Source organism: Thunnus maccoyii, chromosome 16, assembly GCF_910596095.1.
Source record: "Thunnus maccoyii chromosome 16, fThuMac1.1, whole genome shotgun sequence".
NCBI lineage: Eukaryota > Metazoa > Chordata > Actinopteri > Scombriformes > Scombridae > Thunnus > Thunnus maccoyii.
Window position 1 is genome coordinate 8,179,589 of NC_056548.1, and position 26,114 is coordinate 8,205,702.

The 26,114-nt window shown below is 41.0% G+C and overlaps 2 protein-coding genes across 7 annotated transcripts; both read right to left on the bottom strand.

Annotated features, from left to right (window-relative positions):
• Nucleotides 1-730: 730 nt before the first annotated feature.
• On the bottom strand, nt 731-19,207 carry hivep2b (HIVEP zinc finger 2b). 3 transcript variants are annotated; one of them, XM_042437066.1, is made up of 7 exons: nt 18,986-19,207; nt 7,062-11,050; nt 6,243-6,400; nt 5,896-6,071; nt 5,349-5,447; nt 4,486-5,267; nt 731-3,371 (listed from the first exon to the last, which is right to left on the bottom strand). In XM_042437066.1, exons 2-7 carry the CDS (start codon nt 10,944-10,946, stop codon nt 2,952-2,954), a joined length of 5,520 nt encoding a protein of 1,839 aa, XP_042293000.1. In that variant the 5' UTR covers nt 10,947-11,050; nt 18,986-19,207; the 3' UTR covers nt 731-2,951. The 3 variants fall into 3 exon arrangements, with proteins under 3 accessions (XP_042293000.1, XP_042293002.1, XP_042293001.1); XM_042437068.1 differs by having other exon boundaries at nt 4,486-5,264; nt 18,986-19,206; XM_042437067.1 differs by lacking the exon at nt 18,986-19,207 and adding an exon at nt 13,681-13,868.
• Nucleotides 19,208-19,336: 129 nt separating this feature from the next.
• On the bottom strand, nt 19,337-26,030 carry fuca2 (alpha-L-fucosidase 2). Of its 4 annotated transcripts, none has more exons than XM_042437167.1 (7): nt 25,839-26,030; nt 24,414-24,601; nt 23,943-24,282; nt 23,646-23,856; nt 21,786-21,976; nt 21,310-21,418; nt 19,337-20,061 (listed from the first exon to the last, which is right to left on the bottom strand). In XM_042437167.1, the coding sequence occupies exons 1-7, from the start codon at nt 26,027-26,029 to the stop codon at nt 19,924-19,926; spliced, it is 1,368 nt and encodes a 455-aa protein (XP_042293101.1). In that variant the 5' UTR covers nt 26,030; the 3' UTR covers nt 19,337-19,923. The 4 variants fall into 4 exon arrangements, with proteins under 4 accessions (XP_042293101.1, XP_042293104.1, XP_042293103.1 ...); XM_042437170.1 differs by lacking the exon at nt 25,839-26,030 and adding an exon at nt 25,686-25,816; XM_042437169.1 differs by lacking the exon at nt 25,839-26,030 and adding an exon at nt 25,056-25,160.
• Nucleotides 26,031-26,114: the final 84 nt, after the last annotated feature.

Sequence of the window (26,114 nt, forward strand, 5' to 3'; positions counted from 1 at the left end):
AGCAGGTATTTACCCCAGAGTGTGACATACTGTAGCTGTGTTAGTACTAAAAGTCTACGACTACAATGAAAAATTCTTTATCTGTTAAGATCTTAAGCAGCCATTTTACGCAATGCCCCTGCTGCTTTAAACCAATGCAGTACTAATTTTATTTTAAGCTGGGATGCTGTTAACAGCCATATAATTATTCTAACAAATGGGCCTGACAGGCCTAGTCACCGAGCAGGAGAGAAAAAAATGAACTGTCTCTCTGATTGGCCAGAATTAGAACAGACCTCCTCCCCAACCCAGAGAAGAGCGTCAGAGTCAGTATAATGCGCTCTAAGATCACAGTCATTTCCCCCGCTTAATACATGCCTCACACATGTAGTGTTTACTTAAAGTGTAGTGCACTGTATGTGCTGCCGATGCACTGCGACGGTGCAGTTATGCAGATTTTTTTTAATGCAGACAAACAACCTGAAAACGGTTGAATATTATCCACAAGGTGAGAACTATTTTTGGAAGCATTCATTTATTTTCTTGTTCCATGTTATGACTGCAGTGATACTTTTTCACCAGAGGATGTCACTGGTAGGAGTCTCTCCAATTTTTCACTTTTTTTTCCGCCCCTTCACCTGAAGATGAAATGTGCATGATTTCACCTGAAAACCTCGTCTCCTCGTTTGCTCTGATTTTAAACAAGTCCAAAACATGAAATAAGCTGCGACACACATTCTTGGGTTAGAAGTATATTCTTTTAAAACAATTTTGAATTTAATTTGAAAAAGTAGAGCACCAAACAATAAATTCCCCATAGCATAAAAGAGGCACTCCGTCCTGACTAACCAGTTTTGATGCAAATAGCTAAACAACGGATTGGCTACTGAGGTTTTTTTTTTTATCCTCAACAAATCTTAGCTGAGAGGTAAATGATTTGTCCTCTGTGTGTTTTACAGGGGATTTCATAGACATGAGAGGCACAATGCTGTTCAGTAAATATGAATACACAAACAGAACACAAACACAATCTGAGTACATATGCAAAAGCAAATAAAAGCTTTCACTTTCCCTTCACATTTTATGAGCAATCTGCATCGTTATCACGACAAATAAAATTACAGAACCATGAAATCATAGCTACATACACCTTTAGAAAGGGAAACAAAATTAAAGCAGTGCACCTTTAAATATGCTTTTATGTAAACATGAGTGAACAAAGTGTTTTCTGATTTTGAAATCCATTATCAAACTGGTAACATAACCACTTGAAGATGTGAATACACTTTTTTTTTTTTTTTTTTTTTTTGAAGATGAGATACACGGTGTTAGTGATCAACACTGTGCTATTTTCGCCTTCATTAAACCCCCATTACGTCAACTGCAGGCTTTTTTACCTCTTAAAGAGATATAAACAATCCACATAAAAAGTTTTCAGAATTCAACACTGCAAAAATAGTTTAAATCATAAAAATACAGGTATATATACAGAGAAGAAGTAATGCATCTGGTGAATGATTACTTACATTTTGAGCTGAAACACAGTAATAGTCAACCAACTCACGCTGTTAACATCATTTCTTTAGTATAACTTACAGTAAGTGATATTGATTTACACTTGAAATGCAAGAAAACGTACTATTGACTGATCATAGCCCCTTGAATTTGTGTGCAACATGTTTCACACAACGAGATACGTGAAAAATAACTGGAATGTTTCAAAAACCACAAGATAACATAATATGTTTTACTCCCCCATTTCCACTGACTGGGTCAGTTAAACATCAAAGATGAAAGGATGAAAGTGCATCGTCAAAACTCATAAAATGCTTATGGTCATCTGTATAAGAGAGAAAAAAAGCTGTCTGTTTAATCAAAGCAAAGACATGAGATCAAAAGCAATGCCAGCGTGGCTCACTGCATAACTGCATCACTGCTGCATAAGTACAGATATACCATATAAATAGTAGTCAAATATTTACCAGTATCAATAAGTGCTTACGTTCTAATATATAAATACATCTTACAGTATTCATAATTACATATTAACTTCCTCTATTTTTGTGCAATAGCAAATCCCATGCATTTTTACCAAGATAAAAACCACAACATTAAGAAAAATGCAACATAAGAAACATTTTTTTAAGATTGTTTCACATAAATCAAGCTGCATCCTGTCTGTCAGCAAAACTGACAGCGCAAAAAGAGAAGGAAAAAAAAAAAAAGCTTTTCTCTGACAGCGCCAACACTTCTGAATAAAGAGTACCTCGATATTTTTCCTTATTCAACGACAACCTTCTGATACCGAAATGATGAAAAGCAAAATAAAGGCACAGACCCTTGCCGCTTGATCAGAAGCACCAAACTGCACAAGAAGCGTCTACTTAAAATTTGGTCAGACTGTTTCATAATACACATACTTTTCCCCTTATAAATAGTCTTTATTTACTGCACTACTGCATCACACCTTGATATGATTACATTAAACAACAGTCTATTTTCAAAGTACACATACAGTAAAATACACTGTTTGTATGCATCTAAGAAGGAGTATATGTTAAGGACATTTGTACAGAATCCATAAATATAATTTATGTGCAATTGTACGCAAACTACTATGTCAAACAAAGGCATATTAGCATAATATCTTTCCATATTGCACCTGCACCCAATAATGATTCACCACCTTGCAAAACATCCTGCTGCGGCTCGTCCAATCGTTTCAAAGCGTCTCTGAAGAGAGGAGCACATCAGACAGAGTGGGTTTTTTCTTCACTGTGAAGGTTTGATCTCCACTCAGATTTAAAAGGAGCTGTCTGGGGTATGTGCAAGACCAGAGGAAGTGTTATTATATTGCCTCTAATGGGATAAAGATGAGGTTATGTGCCTAAAGGGCTGAGGACGACAAGGTTGCAGGTGGCGCAGAGGGGGCGTCTGTTCCTGGACCAGATCAGGGAGATGGAGAAAGGGGTCTAATGAGGGTCCTCTGTGGTAATCTTCAGCGAGGCGATGGCTTTCAAGCAGGTCTGGACATTCTCCTCCTGTCTGCTGTCCCTGACGCCGGAGTCGAGGCATTTCTCCTGAGCGGCATGATGGGAGGACAGCTGGCTCTGGCCTCTGACGTCCTCTCCTCCCGTCTCGAGCCCGTGGACAGATCCTTCCCTGCTGCTGCAACGCTGGCCCTCGCTGCTCTGGGGGCTCGGCGCCGAGGAAGGGGTGACATCAGTGCTGGAGGAAGGCGGTGAGTGTAACATCTGGAGCCCTCCGACAGGAACGACGGGGAGCAAACTGTGGGCCTGCTGCTGGGAGTGAAGAGGGAGGTGGCTGAGGATGTTCTGGTGATGAGAACTGGCAGCACCGGGCAGACTAGAAGCCAAGCTACTCCTTTGATCCTGAAACGACATATTGGCAGCGTTAGGAGCGGTTTCAACATTGCCAAGATCATTTCTCATGTGAAAATGTATCAAAGTTAGAAAAAAATGCACAAATGTGAGAAAACATTACAAAGTACTTGGAGAATGCATAACGCCGCCACGACTGCACAATCTATGAAACAGAACGGCTGGTGATAATCTGTATTTGTGTTATCGTCAACAAATCCCATGAAAAGACAGAAACCAACAATGTTTTGCAATTTCTCTACAATGTGACACTCAGCCCACTGGATGTAAAGTCAAGAGTATATGCTTTCAGTTTGAATAAAGGCTAAATCATTTCCTAAGACAACTAGACACAGTCATTTCCAGAGTGGGGATTTCTGGCACAACTTCATCTACTTCAAAGCTGCATGAAGGAGGGAAAAATGTCTGAAAAGATCAAACCTCCAGCAACATTTGTAGTATAAAGAACAACTTTATTGTGGGACCGATGCACTTTGGCTTGTGGCCTTCATAAATGTCAGCAAATGTTACACAAACAGGAGTAAACAGCGGTTTTGTTCGGGACTATTTTTAGTCACAGATTAATACGTGTCAACAAGACATTTAAGGCAGAAGGATGATGTATACAGGACTGACTTGAAATAAACTTCATAGTCACGAAGGAGCAGTGCAGCAACATGCGTCATTGATGTGTTTTTAACAGTTTTTTGACAACAAATGGAGCACAGAGGAATAAGTTCATGTATATCTTTGGCTACACAGGCGTTACTTGGTCGGTTTTGGTCTTTTTATGGGATTTGTTAACAATAAGAAAAATATCAAATACCATCAGAGTTTTTAAATTTGTTATTTTGATAAATGGCAAAAAAAAATACTTTTGGTGAAAGACAGTCATTGGATACAAGTGCATATAAGTGTAGTAGTTCATAATAGTAAAATATTTAATAAAGTGTAAATTCTGAATATGCACCAAAATCTAAGCGCTTGTTTTTTGGCCAATGACCCAACTGCTGATGACTTACCAAATATCATCAAAAAATTTGTTCTCAAGTTTTTGAGATGCCTTGCTTAATAACAAACAAACCAAAAGAAAGCTCACTGACAGAGTTTGCACCATGATACATACCAGTTCCATTTCAAAGGCTCCTTGTTGTTGAGCCATCTCGATCTTTGCTTGGTGTCTGGTTTTATCACCAGCGCCTTTGTGTTGATGCGAGCCCCTGCGTGGCGAAATAGCTCTCAGTACAACCCTCTGCCTGCCTCTGACCGCAGACTCTCGCTTTCCGGCCAGCTCTGTTCCAGGAGACATCGGTCGTTCAATCGAGACCGGGGAGAGGTGCTGAATGGGTGTGAAGCTGGGCGAGCCAGGCCTAAGCGGGGAAGTATCCCATCTGGGAGTAGAGCGACCTCGCGGGGAGAGTTCTCGCCTCGGGGACGGGTAACGCAGACGTGAAGGGGAGGGCTCCCTGATGGGAGACTCCCAGCCAGGAGAGAGCAGACAAGAAGAGTAAGGGTCAAAGAGGAAGCTGGCCTGATCTGGAGACAGCATGGTCAGAGAGTCTTCATCCACAGACTTCTCTCTCTGCTCGAGGACAGGTCGATGGTCTGAGCCCGTCCGCCTGCCGGAGGCCTGTTGGCGAGCGTCAGCGCCGGGCAGAGAGGTGAGGGAGCAGCCGTGGATGGCAGCGGTGGCTGTGACTGACAGAGAGGTGACTCCACACGGCTGAGGACTCGTACTTCTTGAACGCAACTTGGGAGTGGAATCGCCCTCATATTCATCGTCCTCGTCATCATCTTCATCGATTTCATCAGCTTCTTCGTCCATGCCATCTGAGTCTTCTGCATCAGAGAACTGGTGTTTGGTTGTGACCGCCACCTCTGTCTTGGACTCTTGTTGGATGTCGTCTACTTTAAAAAAAACACAAACATATCAGTTTAGCTGCACTATGATTCATGCATGTGAAAGATTAGAACACGTCAACATCTTACCATGTTCCTGTATCTCCGTGTCATCCATAGTTACTGACACTCCCAGTTCAAGACATTTCTTCATGTGTGCCTTTGACTTCATATGTTTAGTCAGGTTTCCTGTAGAGATATAAAACAAGTAACAGGTGAGGCGTGTAGTTCTTGATAATTACCAACTAATCTGCTCCTTTTAAAACCAGAGTTTTAAAAGGAGCAGATTAATTTGAACAGACTTTCACATAGATTTTATGTCCCCACACAACCAAAAGTTTCCTGCTAAAAGAGGACACTGACTACTGCAGTTTTAAGTAAAAAAAGGATCCAGCTAAGAAAATGCTCCCTTTATGGAAAGTTGAGAGAAAAATGAGGAAACAAATGACCTGCTGATTCTGCACGATACTGTAGTACCTCTAAATAGCAGTGCACACTACAGAGTTTTTGCTGCTGCTGCAATATAGTATTTTTAGATTCTGATTTTCACACACATTTTTTGTATTATTAATTCTCTAAGCAGATTATCACTTGTTTTTTGGTTTCATTTTAGTCTATAAGCCTAAAGAATGCTCACCTTTAGTTTTAAAAGCGAAGTTGCAGACCCTGCAGATGTATGGTCTCACATCTGTATGGGTCCTGATGTGTTTTTTCAGCATGCTTGGCTTCTTACAGCGGATACCACACTCCTCGCAAATGTATTTTCCCCGGCCTCGACCTCTGACATACACATAGTCTTCATTGGACTTGTACCTGAAACACAGATAGTCTTTTACTTCTAATGAAGGAATGCATAAAATAACCTGAATAGGAAAAAAACAGTTCAGTTATTTAGATAGTACATGCACTAACATCCTAATATAACTGCTGTATTCGCTGTCAGCAGAAATGACAAGTGTTACGATAAGTAATATCTTGACTGACCCTCCCTCAAAGATCTTAATACGTGTTGGCACTGTTTGGGTTGTGGAGGCCTCTCTCTCTTTCCACTCCTCCTTGGCAGTTTTCACTCTGCAGCTCATGTCTTTCACCTTCTTCCCGTAGGTGATGTCCACCTCTTTGGGCTCCGGTTTCCTCTGCAGCTGAATCAGATGAACAAACATTTTTATTAACATCCGATTTAAGTGGACTCCATATCGACAATGTAACGTGATGCTACCGATACTGTATGTCACACATTGGCTTTACACAGCATGGTGTGCAAACATTAATTATGTTGCTGCTGGAAAAAGAATGAAAGCTATTCTAGGCCTGAATTTTATGGTATAATATACCCATATTTTCAGCACTAAATCACAAATTGTGGCTGCAACAGAGAAAAACAGCCCATTGTCAAGACTGAGACTTCATGGACACATAATATTTACCTGAATTAAATTTTGGTGTCTGGCATTTTCACTGCCAGGACATTTTTATTGTTAACGGTAAATGCAGAACGTCATAACCAGCAGCACGCCAATGGTGACTAAACCTTCTGCCAAAAAATTTGAGGTGTGCAGTCTGCCAAAGTCTTGGTAATGAGGTCCTTCAGAATGTCTTCATTTTTAAAGAGTTAGCTTTTTCTGACATTTAAGGCTACCAAGGTAGACAGGTGCCCAGTCCTTAGACCATAATAGGTAATATTCATATTAACAGCAAGGTCAGACCACTCAAAGCTAAATAAATGTCATAAATATGGTTTATGGTAGTTTTAAGGCAGTAGTATGCTTTAGAAACTATGCAGAAATGGACGAATTTTCTCACCTGTTCAATTGTCTGCCTCCACAGGATGAGGGATGAGACCAGTTTCCCCGTGCCAGGCTGACACATGGCAGCCACGGTGTATATAACCTTTTCTCCCCTCTGTTTGGACCGCAGGAGAGCCAGAGCAGCGCTGGTGCTCAGTTCAAGAGGGTTCGGATTGTGGGAACTCACACACCAGGTGGTGTACACAGAGGAGAAAGGAGTGTTGCCGTGGGAGCAGCTTGGCTTGGTGTAGTTGAGATAACACCAGCTCACACCTGTCGTCGTGCGAAGACTTGGAAACTGAGATATCAGTCTTGAATGCTCAGCGTCTGAGGTCAGGATGTCTTGACTGGTAACCAGCTGTGCCACCATATCCATCTGCACTCGTTTCTCCATGCCAACTTCTTTCAGTTCGCTAACTGATATCATGGAATATGGTGGCGAGTTGCTTTCCAGAGAGCTACTTTCCATGGCTGACTCAACGCTATGGTCAGTGGCCTCTGTCACTTTTTGCTGAAGTGTGATAAATTTACTCCTACGTGAGTCATCCTGGACATGAGGTGTTGATGCACCCTGCATCTCTGACCTGTGCCCCTTCTCTTCACTCAAATTACATTTTCCCAACTCCACAGCACTCAGCTCCTCTACAATTTGCCCAAACATTCTTTCCTCTTTCACACGTTTTTGCTGCTTGACCTCCATGAAGAGGTCCAGGCTACTGGCAGGGGATAGCATCCGTTTGTTTGCGCCACCACTGGATGCATTAGTGGTTGAGATAGTTCTAGAGGTCAGAGAGAGAGGGATACCTGTCTTGAGCTTTGCTGATGACAAATCAAGGGCTTCAACACTGAGGGTGTGCGTCGAAGGTGGTCTGGTATAAGCTAAAACATTATGAGGGTCAAGATTTCCAGACAAACGTGAAGTTTGATTCTGAGGGGTGGACATAGTGGAGCTAACACTGTCATACTGATTGTCAAAAATCTGTGATACTGACGTGTATGTGATGCTGCCATATGATGGTACATGAGTCTGGATTCTTACAGGAACTAAAAGGCTCGGATGTGACAGCTGAGGAAATGTATTCCCGGTGGAAAATATTGGCAAAGTCTGCGGCAGAACAGCAACTGCTGTGAACGGAGGGGGGGTGCTGCTGAGGTACTGCTGAAACACTTGTGATGGGACTTGTGTTGCCTCAGTGTCCATATTCAGTGACTCCTGTCGCACCAAGTTTCCCCTCCTTCTCTCCTTCACAGCAGAGTGGCCAGCAATGATGTCCACGTGTCTAACTTTGGATGTTGGAGAAAGACTGCCATAGTCAAATGATATGCTGCGTACCTCTGGGAACTCCTTGCGCAAGTTACAAGGCGCCTGCTCTGAGGAGGAGCGTCTCATTTCATGCTGCTGACGCTGGTTTAGCACAGAGAGGGAGTGCCCACTTCCTGGCACAGCTAACAGCTCTAGTGGTTTGCCAAATTCATCCTGCCTGGCTGGAGAGACTGACTTCAAGCTCTCCTCCCTGTCAAAGGAGAAGGTGGAGCTATAAGATAAGTTGCTGTCTTGGCTTGGACTGCGGGAGAGACTGGTGCAGGCAGATTCAAAACTAGATTCACCAGAGGAGTGCTCAATATCAGCTAAGCGTAGCCTTTTCTTCTTTGGAGGGAGCTTTTCCGGGGGGAATTGTGCTAAAGTTTCACTCCTTTGTGGCCACTGAAATTCCTCCACATGCTTCTCTGGCTCCTTCACCTGCACCTCTGGAGCTTTTTCTGGACTGTCAGGCTCTACAGTGACCCGAATTTCTGGGACTTGTATGTTGGGCTGCCGTACAAGTTTTGGGCCCATTTGAAAGGATTGCCGTAGTCTACTATCACTCCTTTCCATCTCATATGATTCACTTGCCTCCATAGCTTGAAATGAAGAAACACTGTCCTGTCTCTGTCCATGATACTGTTCAGAGAGAGGCCTGTTTATCGAGTTTGTGTGCTGGATAACTGAAATTACATTCCCTAAGGTTTTTCGACCAGAAATGTCGTGGCTCACTGATATGTCCATGTCATACCTGTCCGTCTGTGATATCATACTTAAAGAATGTCCTTTCCCCAATGTCATGACACCCACTGCACCTTGGCTGACTTGTTTTGAATCATAGTCCTTGCTTGAATCAAACATTTCTTCACATTGTTCATGATGCACCTCGTATTGACCCAGCAAATCCTCCTCTTCCCTCTTCTCTTTCCGGCGCTTCCGTGTTGCCAGTTCCATCGCATGCCTCTGATGGCTCATACTAGACACAGCAGAGGGGTAATTTTCCATTTCCAATCCTGAGGGTGAAATGCCACTCTCGCTCATCTTTCCATGGCCGTCAGTATCGACATGGCCATCATGTGGGGAGTGTTCGAAAGCAGCTTGCCGCCTGAGTCTCCTCATGCCCCCGGTGCTTGTTCTCTCATCAAAAGAGTGGCTGCCTCTGAGGGCCTGAGGCATAGTCAAACAGACTGCTGAAGATGTTGGCATTGAGTTGCTTCTGATCAGAGGCCCCAAATCAGAGCCACTGTCTAACTGTGGTTCTTTCACCTCTTCCCTCGCGAATGACTTTGTGTTTATTTTGATTGACTCAACAGTGTCTTTTTCTTGGGTGAAAACGCGGGAAACCCCCTTCCCCGGGCGTTTCCCGGTATATTCACTTGAGTCTGTGCTGCTGGCCACGAAAGCTGTTGCCTGTTTAGGACTTGGCCTGTAACACTTCCCAAACATAATTTCCTGATAGGACTTTGCATTTGTGTTTGGAGGACCGGTTTGGTGCTCGGCGCTCTCGGAGCGTGAGAAGTAGCCAGAGTCCGTGCTGCCCTTGCTAGACTGACTTGGAAGGGACAGATTGTGGTCAGAGTCACTGCTTCTTTTTTCAGACAGCCGAAGTGCAAGCCTCTGTTTGATCGTGCAAGATTGAATTGCACGGCTAGCCTCGGCAGCGGCAGGAGATGCATTGATTTCTTGGGGCTGGGATGAACCATCCTGAGCTGACATCGACGTGGCTCCCTTTTTCTGAGCAATGAGATTTAGTACTTTTACAGCAGTGTTATCTGATCCCTCCAGTGGAGAGTCCAACAGCAGCAGTGGGTCATTAAGAGTGTCCTCGTCCGTGTCCGTGCTTTGCTCAGCATCAGAGAATAACTCTCCTTCCCCTTCAAAAGACCCCTGGTCCGTATTGGCATTGTAAGAACCAAGTTCTGAGAATGGCACTGTTCCAGCTTTGACAGAGTGAGCGTGAGACTTTCTGTGTTTGTATAAATTACTCTTGGTTTTGAAGGAGAATCCGCAAGGGACACATGGATAGGGCCGTTCTCCGGTGTGTGAACGAATGTGTTTCTTAAGCACGCTGGGTTTGGCACATGCCCTTCCACAGTAATCACAAACATACTTCCCAGGCTTTTGTGGTTTCTGTTCCACCTTACACACAGTCTCTGACAGCTGATCCATCCCTGAATGGGAACACTGTTGTTGGGCTTCAGGTGAACTGGGGGACTTCCTGTGCGACGCAGGTCCACAGCTACCAGGAGACTGAGCAGAAACCACGTGACCTACAGCTTTCTGTCTGCCAATGGGAAACTGTTTTGTGATCTGTAGTGGATATGAAGACACCTCATAGTCTTGATGGCTTGTGGACTGGGTGTGGGGGTGCGGATCTTCTAATTGCAGTGATTTCCCTGAGTCAGACATTTCTTTGAAACCACATGTGTCTCTGCCCTGTCCTTCTTGCAGTTGTTGGTGCCATCCCTTGCCCTCCAATTCGACAGATGGACTCCTCCTAGTCTGTGCAGACTCTGATGTGCATTTTTTCTGTGCAACATTTCTGTCCTGGCCCTCTGTGGAGCTTTTCACCCCTGCAGTAGTTTCAAGTGACTCCATGAATCTAATGTCACTTTCTTTGGGATCAGTTTTCAAGGGCAATATCTGTTATGTATCTGTAGTGATATTAACATACATGTGAATTGATTGCAGGGAAGGGTCATCTGAAAAAAATAAGACAGAATTGAGAATTAGACGACTGAAATGTTGTGGCTGTACGAACAGAAATGTATAAACACAAAGACGCTCAAGGTTATCAAAAGAAAAAAATGGGAACAATCAATTCCACGGTTTAATCTGAGTGCAAATCCACTCCTTGAGCATGAGAGCTATTCAAGGCTGCTTCCCAAAAGTCCTCCTAATAAAATTGGAGTATAAAATTCATAATGAGCTCCATCACAGCAGGAATGGAAAAAAATCTGTCTCTTTACCAGCCCCTAAAAAACCAAAAGCAACCCTGGCAGATGCCCCAAATTTGTTGAAGCCCTGTGAAGGTGCATAGAAGTGTGTGTCTGTACTGTAGTATGTGTGTCATGAATGGTTGTGCATGTGCATGTGTTTATTTTGAGTGTGGGTGTGTGTATGAGCTGAAAAGGAATCTCAGAGGAATCGGATCCTTCACCACAGCAACATCTTTCTCCAACAAGATTCAACAATCTGAAAATCAGCTCCTTTTCCTTCATGTGAAACATCACTTTTACTGGAATTTGTACTATTTTAAATGCAAATATCTGCAAAGGAGTTAATAAATAATCAGCCATCAAATTGCTTTTTTGAGGGGATATTATTAGGGAGATTATTATTTATTAATACATTTTGAAAAACTACATATGTTGTAAGCTTAGCTGTGAAACAATATGTCACCCAGGTGCTGTTGTCAATTCAATTTGACTTGTTCACTTCCTGTCAACACTGAAAGCTAACACAAAAAAATCTAAACTTCACTGCAGGTCTGTATACGAAAAACTGAAAATGAATCTGCATTCCATAAACTAAAAATGATCTCACATAAAATACACAAGGCAATGCAGTAGATGGGGGACTTAATGTTGGTTGTGAACTTGTGAAAACTACTGTTACCGATAAAAAATGTTGTGCCAATTGAACACAGAGTATGTTATGTGTCTGTAAGTCAGTGCATGCTAGCATACACAGGTAACACTGTCCAATCATGAGAAATTAACTGATGAGTGTACCTGCACCCCTTTTAATGTCATATCTACATAAAGTACCAAAACGTTCTGCTCAACTCTTTCATCCAACGTCAGCATCATATAACAAGTTCAGGTTCTTTGCCTCTGGAGGGATTCAAAGTCTTTAACTTGTCTGAGTGTCATCATCTCCCCACCTGGCTGCACAGGACCTCATACTATACGAAAGCATGCAGGACTCCACCGAGAAACATCATCCTCTCGTGGTTAAAGTGAAATGCTTTTGCCACTACACTTTAGTTGCACACCATGGGGATGTGTCTCTGAGGGCACGTCATTTCCATCTTCTCAGTATCAAATGCTGTGTCCTCCCTAACGAGGTTATGTAAGATTATCTGGTTCAAACCCTCTGAGTTCCCCTTAATTAGGACATCCTCTGACTCTCACTCTCTTTCTCTCACTCCCTCTCTTTCTTTGTTAGCACACCACACACTCCTCAGGCACAAACCAGAGGATATGAATCCAAGGTGACTCTCGAGATGCCGAGAGATGCTTGAAAGCAGATGCAAGGATGATAATCTTCCCTTTGCATTTTTTTTTTGCAAATGCCCACTACCTCTGTTGGCTCTTTAATGACTTAATAGCTATGCTTTCAGGCAGATTTGAGAGCTTCTTCCAGAGCAGGATACAGAGAGAAAATAACGAAGGCAGGCACATGAAGGATGGCGAGTGGTGGTGGTGGTGGGGGGGGGGAGCTGCCTCAGATTGGAACGATCCATGTTTCAACGGGGAGGTTTACAGAGGTAAACTAAGTGGGGTGCCCGGGGGTAACAAAAATTCAGAGGCCTGGTAGGGAGCTCCCTTTCAAGGTCGGTCTGACCTCATTGCTTAGTTTCCATCCTCTCCGAGCTACGAGAGGAGGGAAAGGGGAATATGGGTGCAGAGTGACAGCGAGATAAGACCCTCAGAAACAATGCATACCTTTGAACTAAGCCCGATAGAGAGGGAACAGAGCCGACATATTCAGAGTCTCATTGACAAATCCCTCAACACATTCAGACTTTTCATAGAAAGACTGTACCCACATATCTTTGACGGCAACAAGCAGTAACCTATACACAAAATATATGACACAGCAGCAATGACGTGCAACAACAGGAGGCAGGTGGGTGGCAGTAGGTGTGTTTCAGGATGACTGTGGGCAGACTGTGGTACAGTATGTCCGCATGGATGGAGAAATGACTTTATGGAGATTTATTTGAACAGCAGACAATCGCGGGGCACATCTCTGACTGCTCTCCATACAAGAGAGAACAATGAGCAAACAAATGCTGGCTATGGAGAGCATCGTTATGCCGCTGCATTACATCATTAGAAGCTAAGTTGGCCATTAAAGGGAACAGGCATGAAGCCTCACGCTGACAACAAATCCATAAATATCATAAGGAGATGACCGGCTTCAGAGAAGCTGGATGGTAAAACCCTCTGTGGTAGTGTAACAGCAACATAGCACATCGCATGCAGAATCAATCAACAGCCCTTGCTGTGATCAGAATGACATAAAGCACACGGTCTGATGGGAAAAAAGCCTCGGCTCATACAGCAGCTGACATTCAGATATCAAATATAATCCTCATACAAACCTGACATTTGAATAGTCCCCTGTCCCATATCGACAGTCACATGTGACATTCCTCATGCTGCATAGTCCATTTCACCATTCTCCTCATGTCTGGGTAACAATAATGAAATAAATTAGCAAGGTAAAGTCCCATCAGTCATGAAGCTGCTGGCTGACTGGGTGTACATTAGAAGATCTATTGATGCGAGCTAGTCACCAGAGAAAATACCCAACCGTGACGTGCGGACCCAGGCACAAAAATAGCAAAGGGGCCCTGGGAGGGATTACACAACAGCCCACGTTTAAGGACGCTTTTCCTCTCTCTCGCTGTGTTTCAAAGCACAGCAGCAGCTGCCTCACACTACACACACAAAGTGGGGGAGTCAGATATCATGATGCAAAGAGCTAAACATCACCATTCTAGATAGCCGCACTTCATTCATTCATCCCCAGATTCAGTGATTTATTTAGCCTGAAATTGTGTATTCTGGATGAAAGCAGGATAAGACACATTTCCATTCAGATACACATATGCACACGTTTTCCTCTAACTATTATTATCTATATAAATCAGTTGGACAGAGCATATGAATATATGCAGAGAAGGGGAGAAATGCAAAAGTGACTTTGAAAGACTAATCACATGGTGCAGCGGCTCTGAATATACATTTCCTACAGCGTGAGCCTATTCAGTGTGTATATTGAGAGGAACTCAATGAAAAGGCAGCATGTGGCTGGCTGTGTGAGGAGGCTGCAAAAATTAGACATGTTCTCTGAATCTCTGACACCCACAGCCTGTTTAGAGCCAGTTCTTCCCGTCACGACAGGATTCGCTTTGTGAATGGAGAGAGTCGTGATGAGGGTGTCATTGACACGGCAAAACTAGGACAATATACTGCAGATTATGTGCAGCTGCAAACCTCATCCTGTGAATCAGATGTATGAGTTCAGTGTGACACGGTGCTATTACAGCCTCTATATTAATGTGCAACTTCAGAAAAGCTTCTCAATAAATACTTCCTCTTTGCATGATTTTAACAAATATCAAACAGTGTGATGATACTATTTTTATAAGCCTAAAGCTACAGACTGTATTGTTTTTCTTTTACAGTATTTATGCAGTTTTTATAGTAGGTATATTTCTCAAATTTGTGTTATATTTAGAGTTTAGGCTGATTAATTCTATCATTAATAGCAACCAGAGGTTTCTGAGAAAGTACCTGAAGTCTTCAACTGTGATGTTTATGTCTAATTTATTTTATATAGCAGCTTATCAAATTTCATCGACATGTTGTGTGATGTTGTATTTATTTTGATTTCTGTAATAAATTCTTTCATGTTTGTTATTTCTTTTCTTTTTATTTTTCCATCTAGAAAGCCTGAGATGCTTCCTGATCAACAAGTTATTTCACTGTTATCTATGGACAACTCTCAAAAGAAATATAACCTGAACTACCAGATCTGGAAAGTACAATTACTCAAATACTGTTCTTAATTTGTACTTGGTGTATTTCCATTTCCTTCTTTGTACTTCTTTTCCACTTCACTTCAACATTGTGTTAAAGATACTGTCCATTGAATTTATTTGACAGCTAAAGTCAGTTGCTGTAATTTTCTGATATTTTACATACAAACTGTATTACTAGCTGGGAAAATATGACAAATTATTATAGATAAAACTACTACACAGTACATATAGTAGTTAAAATTAGCACCACTCTGACCGGATACAACTGCTTACATACATAAATAACTGCTTACATATTGAAGCATCTATAAAAAAAAATCCAATAATAGACCTCTGACAGAGGCCGGATCTTTACTTCTAATTATATATTATTTTCACATTTTGAATGCAGTACTTTAACAGTGTTGTATTGCTGCTTCTACTTTAGTAAAGGATCTGAGTACTTCCTCCACCACTGGAAGTACATTTACTCAAATACTGTATTTAAGCACAATTTGAGGTACTTTGCTTGAGTATTTCCATTTTGCATTACTTCGTATTACTACAATTTAGAGGGAAATAGTAGTATATTGTACTTTTTATTCCACTACATGTGTCTGAGTGATGCAGTCACTTCACAGATAAATGTTTTACACCAAAACATACGTGAGCTCAGATGAAACTATTGAATATTAAACTACCTAAATCGTCTGCTACAGGTAGAGCATATGACAAACTGCTGAATCAGACTTAAATTTTAATTTTACGTGATGATTGGATACACGCCAAAGCAGCTGATTAACCGTCTCACCTGCCAAAATCCAAATCCACCATCATTTGTCTGCTAGCTGCTCTAAATTCGTCCTCGTGAATACAACAAACTAGGTCTTTCCCCTGATTCTGAATGGATTTATGATCACTGCTCCTCAGTCATTTGTGTGAAACTTTGGCCTTTCAACACAATATAATTTACACAACTATAAATACTTCACCCGCTTTGACCATCCTCCTCAGTTTCACTCTGTGCCATTGGGTGAGAACAACTGGGTGCCTCTATGAATAGGAGTCCTTGGCTTTTGGCTTGCACCAGCTGTGCTTACTGTAGTTAAGGCATATTTAACAGAGGTCTTACTCTCAACATAAGGTCTACACAGCGGAACAAAGGCTTCAAACTTATGTAACGACTCTTAGTTGAACTGAAGAGTTCAAATCCAACCCAGAGGGCAAGCTTTTATTTTCCAGCACAGCAAAACTGTAATTTCACAGTGCATTTCCTTTAGAAAAAAAAAAAAAAAAAGGCCAAAAAAGCAGCGAATGCAGAGACTGTGTATTGACAGAGTCCCTCCACAGTATGGAATTGCAGAGAGAGCTATTATTAGATATAGCCTCTAACAAGCCGAAGATGAAGTTGAAGCTAACTAACTGCACTGCAGCTGAGATCCATTATGCTGTATTCAGTATCTAGAGGAGCGGCACTAAAATGGCTGATACTCAATGTGCAGTGAAGGTCAAGTCACCCGTCTCTATAAATATAATGGTCTGTCCCCCAGGATGTTCCACACTGCTTGGCATTTCCACTATCTACAGCTACACCGCGGCTCTGCTGACCAGCTCAAATCTGCCACAAATTTGCATGTGATTGAATGCCACACATGCACCTGACTACTAGCAGGGCCTCTAATGATATTAGTGCTAAAATAGATGGGAGGAGAGAGAGAGAGAGAGAGAGAGAGAGAGAGAGAGACAGAGGGGACATGACACACACACACACACACACACACACACACGGAGAGAGAGAGAGAGAGAGGGAATGTTTATGAATGGAAGGAATGAGGTTTTCCTCCCTGCTGGCTGTAGTGGCTGCTGTCATATGGCTGACTGAGATATGACACTTACAGGGGACACTGAACGCTCCAGGTTGAACAAAAAGCTGACACACAAACGCCAATAAATACTGCGTTAAACCAGGAAAAAAAACCCTGCGAGCCTTCACTACTCTCTCTCTCTCTCTCTCTCTCTCTCTCTCTCTCTCTCTCTCCATGCATCCTTTAATTTGATTCACTTTTTTTTTTTTTTTTTCCTTTTTTGATCCGTTAACAATCTTTTCATGTTCCCCCTCCGTCTCTTTAAGTCAGCCTCTCAAACGGGGCGCACTTATGCCATTATCGCAGCAGTACCTGAAAATAATCTGACATGATTGTGTGTTTCCATGGCAACGAAGCCAATGTCTGTAACAGTTTCCCAGTTCCTGTCTACATATATAATTACTACCGCAGATTACAGCACAGAGGCTGCAGAAATGAGTGGAGAAAACGGTCAGCCATACGGAAGAGCATCAGTATGTGATCGTGCAGACTTTGTTGAGCTTTGGTGTGATGCTGGAAATGAAAATATAACTGCTGGCAGTGCAGATTAGCATGATGAAAACTGTTTTATATAGATCTTCAGCTGCCTGTGAATGTAAAAATTGATTAAAAACTGATTATTCTTCAAGAAGCTGCTAAAACAAAGACTGATGAATTCTACATAGATGTGTGATTTTGGCACAAATGACTTTTCTTTGGTTGTAACAGTTTGTTTACACACTTATTGATGTTATTATTTTTAATTTGACTTGTTCTCTTGTATTGAATAAGGTTGATTTTTGATTTATTGTAATTCATTTTACAGTGGACCCCAGGAAGACTACACCAACCACACTGTGGAAGCTGATGGGGAATCAAATAAATGAATAAATTAGCATTAAATCATACATTAAGAAAAGCAAACACTCTTTAAGTCTATTATATAAAAAGCCACTTTCATTCAGGACTGGATAGAAATGACTGAAATCAATATATTATTATTAACAAGACTATTTTTTACAATATTAATATGTCACAATATGGGAAATTAATGCAAAATGACATGTGAAATAGTCAAACTGATACTGAATAGTCTGAAATATTTGTCACTTATGTATTACAGACAAAACTTCACTCATGTAAAACAAAAACCTTCATAATAACTCTACTACACTATATTTACAGTTTTTGCATGAATCATTCATTTAGAACAGAATTGTGATATTATATTGTGAATATCTGCCAGCCCTATCTTCATTGGAGCTTTAAACAACAAAAATAGTCAATTAATCAATTAGTTGCCAACTATTAAATTGATTACCAACTATTTTGATAATCGATTAATCGTTTTGAATCCGTTTTTGAGGATCCCAGCTTCTCAAATGTGAATATTTTCTGTATTTTTAGATAGTAAACTGAATATCTTTGGCTTGTGGACTGTCGTTGACATCACCTTGGGCTCTGGGAAACAATTACTTCACCATTTTCTGACATTTTTTCGGACCAAACATCGAATCGAATCAACAGATTAACCAATAATGAGAATAATCGTTAGTTGCATCCCTGAAAGATGAGTGGAAGATTAGCATTTTGCCACTTGAGGATGTGCAGCCTTACTGTATTTAAATCCATTGTGCGTTTTGTCCACATATGATTTGCATCATCGCAGCTGTTTTTTTTCTGCTGCTGTTGTTTTTGTTTAGGGGATCAGCTGTGTGATGTGCACGTTCCAGTCTGGGGATAGCCTGCTGAGAGAGGTGGGGATATGCAGGGACCCGAGAACCCCTTGCAAACCCCCCATCTGCACGTCATGGAACATTTGCAGAACAGGGACCTCCCACCTTAAAGGCGTGCAACAGAGAGCAGACACAACAGTGAGATCTGCCCTGCACCGGACTCTCCATCTCAGGTGACAAATACACCTACCTGTGGAGCGTCGGAAGGAAGCAGCAGCGCGCAAAAAAAAACAACAACAATAAACGGCTGTAAAAACACAAGTAGTGAGTGTTGTGAAGCAGCGGGGAACAGAGGCTTACCAGACAACTGTGCGACATGCAGACACCTTCATTTAACCGGCATTTGTCAGATGAATAAGAGGAAATATTGTTATCCTGGGTCATCTGGGCACAGCGGGGGGTGCGGGGATCAGTTGTGCGCCGTCAGCGTGGTTTAAAATGTCCAGGACGACTTATGGTGTAATTAATGATGAAGACAGCAGGGGGCGCTGCGAGGACACAACAACTGATCAGGAGGGCAAAAGTCAACCTGAATCAATCAAAAAAATTATAAGAAACAATATTTATTTTAGGGTATAATTCATTCCAGCAGTTATTCTCTTCTTAAACATGTGAATATTAGATAATAAAAAACAATTAATGCTTGAAGGCTTCATTCATTCATTGATTTTATTGAAACATTCCTTCACATATAAAACTTGAACCACATTATTCAGTGCAGCCTGCATAAAAATCACATAAAAGTTGAAGGCTTTAAAAAAAAATACTATAGTGCAAGAAAACAGTCATATATTGAAACATATTTCATCACATTTTCACATCTGAGGTCACATTTGTCACTGTAGGTGAATGCAAATACGGCTACAGAAGGCTCTCTCAACCTTTTCTGAACCTAAAAATGACTTTTAGGCCCCAAAAGTTTAGACTCCAACTGAGCAAGAACACAAGACCTTAATCATAAAAGTTACCCAATACAAAAAATGTGATTATTCTTCATTCCCTGTATGAGTATTTCAAAAAGACCATCCTTTTAAAAGTAAAATACACACAGTATGAGGGTCATTTGCATACAGCACAATGCACATAGTCTTTTTTTTCCTATCCTCAAAATTCCATTTCAGGAGACATAACTCAGATTTAATTCATGGATTGTGTTCAGTGATTCAAACATATATAACTGGTTCGTTTTGTAACGTCCGCAGCTCCGTCTGTTCCTCTTCAACTGATCTGGTTTCCCTCTAAGTGGCACCTGTCAGCCTCAGCGTCCAGGCCCACTGGCAAGGCATCTGGCTGAAGGGCAGCTGGGGCAGGAGAACCCGCAGCCCGCTGGGCTTTACAGGCTCCCACTGCAGAGACCCGAGACCAAGAAGCACCACCTTTTTTTTTTTTTTTTTTTAAGAAGAAAAGCACGAACAGGGTTGACATGTTGACACAGAGGGAGAACCACTCAAGAAATGAGTCAACTTCATTTGCTAAGATGGAGTGTTATTGGAAATTTGAGCAGTGTTGGACCAGTTTTTCAATATATTGAGCCTTTAATTAAATAACGTCCAGTCATTTCATTCTCTGCAGATGTGATGGAGGTTCCTCTCTGACTGCAGCTACATTAAAACAGTCTGTAAAACCAGCAAGAAGGTTTTATGCTTTTAGGTCTGAAACAATTGGTAAATTACTTGATTTGTTGATTGTCAAAAATCAATTAAATATTTAAATAATTTTTAAACAATTACTTTTTGGTCACAGCCTATTCAGTGTGAGGATTTGCAGCTGTTTCTTTGTTTTATATCATAGTAATCTGAATATTTTGGGGATTTTAGACTGTTGGTCTGACAATAGAAGATATTTGAGGACGTCACACTGGGAAACTCTGATAAGCAGGTTTCACAATATTCTGACATTTCATAGACTAAACTATTAAATAAATAATGAGAAAATAAATACTAGATGAATCGATAATGAAAATAATTGTTATTTGCAGCCTTATGTGCTATTTTAATTCCTTAATTAAACAGGTGCCATGAAGACCTGAAGCTTCTCCACCTGCATACATGTATACTGAGTTAACTCAGCACTTGGCAGCTGCTAACTCAGCAGGAAGAATGTAATTATCATGGTTAAGTTTAGAGTTTTACTGTCCTAAAACATGTGGTACATGGTGAGAAAACTGCAATATAATTGTGACTATATTATCGATTATCCACAAACGATATATGCTATTAGGGACTTAAATCAAACCCTAATATTTACTGCTTACCAGTAAGTAACACCTTTATAGTTAATTGGACAGAGTTCTGCCAATACTGAGGTTGTTTCAATCTAAACAACATATTGAAAGTAGATGCAAACATACAGGAAGTGATAAGTTCTTTATGGAAAAGCCTCCAGTAAACATCATGTATTAAGTGAAGTGATGTGTTACTGAGATACAGATACTGATATTGAAGAGTTGTCAAATTATATATCAACTGATAGCATTTTTTTACATTAACACAAGGGAGGTTATAGGTGAAAAATAAATGTGTCAGTGCTCTCTGGTGGACAAATTATGTAATAAACTCTTAAACATCTTAACACCCTTAAACATTACTGATATATCTGTAAGAAGCTTTTATTGATCATCTTACCTGAGTCTGTCCTTGTGTAACCACAGGTTCTCTCAGAATCACAGATCCATTATTGGGCCACTCAAGTAAAATGGCAAAGACGTGGTTTTCCTGTGGTTTGGAGGTGTACCTGTCGAAGATGAGACCCATTTAGGAATTTTCAATTATACACTGAAATTATACACTGAGATATAGGCTCATAAAAGAAGCATAAAAAAATAATTAACAATATCTTTTGTTAAAATACATAATAAAGCAACATTTTGGCAAAATAAATTGTGAAAAAACAACCAATAAAATCCCTGAGTTATCACTAAACATAAAAAATCTAATCTATGAGAGAGTATTTGGAGTAAAATATATATATATATAATGTATACTCTATATTTTCTTGCAAAACAAAGCTACAAGCTGCTTATGGAAACTAGTGCAATTATTTCGACACAATGCATCCAAAGTGTTAGTCACTATAAACTAAATATAATACACAAACACACCAGACGTGGGGAGTGACGCTGTCATTCTGAGCCCGCCATGCAGTGGTGTTGTAGATGGCCTCGCCGTTGACCTTCAGCCACTGACCCACCTGCCTCAGACGCTCCTCAAAGATCGGGGCGATCCTTCCGTCGTGCGTGGGACCGATGTTCATCAGCAGGTTTCCCCCACACGACACCGTCTCCACCAACGTCTGAAACACATCAGAGATAAAGAGTTGTTGAACGTCAATACATCATTACTGCGTTCATTTTGATACATTAGCATCATTACTGTAAACAAATAAAAACCATTGCAGTGAAGACTGGGAGCATCTATCATCCTCTGGTCTATACCGTGCTGTAACTTTAGAGCGATATTTATTGAAATGCACTGTAATGATTCACTGCACAAAGGTTATTTTACAGCTGAAGCAGATTGTTCTTTCAGAGCAAATAAGGCTCAAACTTGCAGAGTAGAGCTGAAATGAGAAGTCGATGGCCAACAATTTAGATAACTGATTAATTGTTTAAGCAGAAATGTCACAAATTAATTTGTTCCTGCTTCTAAAATGTAAATATTTGCTGGTTTTCTTCTTCTTTCATGATAGTAAACAAAATATCTTTGAGCTTCGGACTGTTAACTTGAGCTCTGGGAAATTTTTATGGTTATTTTCCACCATTTTCTGACATTTCATAAACCAAATGATTCATCTTTTAATGGAGAAAATAAAATGCAGATTAACTGAGAATGAAAGTAATACTGAGTTATAGCCTCATTTCAGAGATTGTTGCAAAAACAGACAGAGACATGAATATAATTTCAGTGGGAAAAGTAGTTTTTACATGTTTATGCTCAAACAAATAGTAAGAGAGATTATGGGAAACGTGGTCTCAATGTTTCAGAAACACTACAACTAACATACCAATGGTAAGAGTTAAGACATATGTTGCACCTTTGTTGTATGGGAATTACTGACTTTCATTTTTTAACACACTAGACTTGAGTTGCAACGATTAAATGGTAAATGGTAAATGGACTGTACTTGTATAGCGCCTTTCTAGTCTTCCGACCACTCAAAGCGCTTTTTACACTACGAATCACATTCACCCATTCACACACATTCATACACTGAATGGGTACAGGGGCTACCATGCAAGGTCCCAACCTGCCCATCAGAGGAAGCTAAGCATTCACACACATTCATACACTGATGGCACAGCCATCAGGAGCAATTTGGGGTTAAGTATCTTGCCCAAGGACACATCGGCATGTGGACCGGAGGAGCCGGGAATCGAACCGCCAATCTTCCGATTAGTGGACGACCCGTTCTACCTCCTGAGCCACAGCCGCCAATTAGTCAATTAAACAATTAGTCAATCATCAGAAAATTAATCACCAACTATGTTGATAATCAATTAATTGTTTTGAGTCTTTTTTTTTAAGAGAAACAAAATTCTCTGATTCCATCTTCTGAAATGTAAGTATTTTCTGGTTTCTTTAGTCCTATACGACAGTAAACTGAATATTTTTAGGTTGTGGACTGTTGCTCAGGACAAAAGAAGACTTTTGAGGACGTCATCTTGGGCTTTGGGAGAAGGTGATCAACATTTTTTACCATTTTATAGACCAAACAACCCTACACTAGACCCAAGATGGTAAAAATATTTTATTTTTTACTGGAAGAAATGTGGTTGTAAAGTCACAGTGAGCAAAATCTTTTAAATGAAACAAAAACTAGATCATTCTTATAGTTTTGAGCAAAGTCTTCCGTCTATATAAGCCATTTAATCACGCCTAATGATCCTATTTTAGTTGGATCGGTTAACAGATACATTACCAGATTAAACAGTTCCCAGGTTAATGAGATTTTAAACTCTCACCGCTACAAGCTGCTCGATGGTGAGGTAGTCACTGAGAGGAGCGTTGCGTCTGTAACCCCAGGACTTTGTGTCGATGGTCATGCAGTTTTCCCATTTGTGTTTGAGCAGGTGTCCTGGCTGGTAGCGATCAGCGCAGGTGTAGTATCCACCGTGGGTGCAGATGGAGCCGTAACCCCACCGATCGTTTGTCACCACTGTGTCTCGTACCGGACTGTGAAAGAAAAAAACAAGTGGATATCACGCTGACTGATGAAATGATGCATCTAATGTAGCAGAAACATGAATATAATCCATTACCTGTCGTTATAGAGCCAGGCTAAGAAACCAGTGCTGTTCCAGTACTTGTCAGGCGCGTCTCCATCCCCGTCAGACCACAGCACGTCTGGTCTGTACTTGACGATGAGCTCGTAAAGCTCAGGCAGAGTTTTGCTGGTAGGAAAGAAGTTGGTAGAGAAGAGGTTGGCAGCGTCTTGTTCAAAGAGCGGATTAAACCACTCGAACAGGGAGTGATACAATCCTAAACGCAGGTCGCTGTTAGCGCGGAGGGCAGTCGCCACTTCATCCACCAGATCTCTCTTGGGTCCAACATCCACTGCGTTCCAGTTCCAGGAGCTTTTTGAGCCCCATAGTGTGAAACCTGAGAGACAGAATACAGATCCTGAGAGGCTGAAAGGTTTCAGGATGGTAGAAACACTCAAAAGATGTGTAATTATGTCAGTTTTTAGCACCGAATCTTACTGTAAATACTGTACTTTATATGTACTGTACCTTCATGGTGTTTCGTAGTCAGGACGATGTACTTTGCTCCTGATGAGGCAAAGATGTCGGTCCACTCTTTGGCATCAAAGAACTCAGCGGTAAACTGCGGTGCAAAGTCTTGATACTTGAAGCCTGGAGGATAATTCTTCTGCATGAAGTCGACATACGGCTTTAGTTTTTGCTTCTGCCAGTACCACCTAGAACAGAAAATACATGCAGGAAGACAATAAGATGAAGGCAGGACAAGTAAATGTATATTCACTGTATGTCAAACAAGAATTCCAGTTTACATTCATTAGTGTTTTAGTTAATAAGTTAAAAATGTTGATAAAAGTCAAAGAGAAAGTTGAGCTTTAGATTTTGGTAAATATACAATAATCCCTCCAGCGTGTCTACTTAAAGTCAAGATCATGATGACAAATTGCTGTGATTAAACAAAAATAAAGCCACTTTATCGGATGTTCAAAGTTCAGTCTTGACATTGGAAAAATCACACCATAAAGTCCATTTAGTAGCTGTTCTGGAGCTTTCTATCATATGATATGATGTTCTCCAGCAGATGGACTTTGCCCTGTTGTCATCAAGTGATAGATTTTTTTTCCTGACGCACATTAAGGACCTCTCATCTGGGGTTTAAAGTTCATTCTTGACCTTTGAAAAGTATCTGAGAAAACAAACTAGCTGTACTAGCTGTTCTGATCTGAGCTTTTGATCATATCACATGATCTTCATCAGCGGATAATCAGATTTGAACCCCACATGGACAAGACGTAGCAGTAAGGTGCTAAGAAGGAGAGGAAATATGAGCATCTACTAATCCTTGACAGCTGGGCAACTCTGATACTGATCACATGACTTGATGACTTGAGCTACTAAACTGACCTTGTGATGAGATTGTTTTCTCAACCCTTTTTTTTTTTTTTTTTTTTTTTTTTACCATTTAATTAAATTAATCTCAGCACTCCTTGCAGTCTTCACTCCTTTGCACTATTTGTATCCTGTTTACAGTTCATTTCACCTGTATATAATCATTCCTTGTGTATATTTCTGAAGATTGTTGTGTTGTTATTCTATGTAAGTACGTTAAGTCAATTCCTTGTATGTGTAAACATACTTGGCCAATAAAGATGATTCTGATTCTTATTTTTCTGTTTTTTCTGCTTTTTTTTTTTTTTTTTTTTTTTTGCTGTTTCTCTAAATGGTCACCTAACACAGACTATTTGTGACTCGATCATAGAATCAAGGTAATTAATTAATATTCACTATAAATCTATGGATCACCTGATTTATTTATTGCCTGCCTATGGTTGCCATGGATACCAGCAGCAGGGCTCATCTTGCTCAAACTCCGAACTTTCCCAGGACTCGTTTGTAAAATTATGTCATGGATATTTTGTTGTCATTTTTTTGTTAGAAATTGGGCTCAAATCTCACCAGAACCACTCGCTGCCGAAGCTCGGGACGGAGAAGACCCCCCAGTGTATGAAGATACCGAACTTGGCCTGATCGAACCACTCCGGCAGCGGTCTGGAGTCGATCGATTCCCACGTCGGTTCGTATTGTGCTCTGCCGGTGCTGATCAACAGCATCGACAAAAGCAAAGAAACGACCGTTAAAGCTCCCATTTCAAGCGGAAATCATCCACCCAGTGTTGCAAAATGATCCGAAAGACGGGCTGGGTGTCACATGATGATGATGATAGAGCGAAAG

What these genes read in the sequence shown, in the direction of transcription:
- fuca2 (XM_042437167.1), bottom strand. Translation starts at nt 26,029, where the DNA reads ATGGGAGCTTTAACGGTCGTTTCTTTGCTTTTGTCGATGCTGTTGATC. An exon ending in CCATCGAGCAGCTTGTAGCG is followed by an intron (nt 21,977 to 23,645) that starts GTGAGAGTTTAA and finishes GATGTGTTTCAG; the next exon opens with ACGTTGGTGGAGACGGTGTC. An exon ending in TTACACAAGGACAGACTCAG is followed by an intron (nt 20,062 to 21,309) that starts GTAAGATGATCA and finishes AAAAAAAAAAAG; the next exon opens with GTGGTGCTTCTTGGTCTCGG.
- hivep2b (XM_042437066.1), bottom strand. Translation starts at nt 10,946, where the DNA reads ATGGAGTCACTTGAAACTACTGCAGGGGTGAAAAGCTCCACAGAGGGC. An exon ending in CTTCGCTTTTAAAACTAAAG is followed by an intron (nt 5,448 to 5,895) that starts GTGAGCATTCTT and finishes ATATCTCTACAG; the next exon opens with GAAACCTGACTAAACATATG. An exon ending in CACGGAGATACAGGAACATG is followed by an intron (nt 5,268 to 5,348) that starts GTAAGATGTTGA and finishes TTTTTTTTAAAG; the next exon opens with TAGACGACATCCAACAAGAG.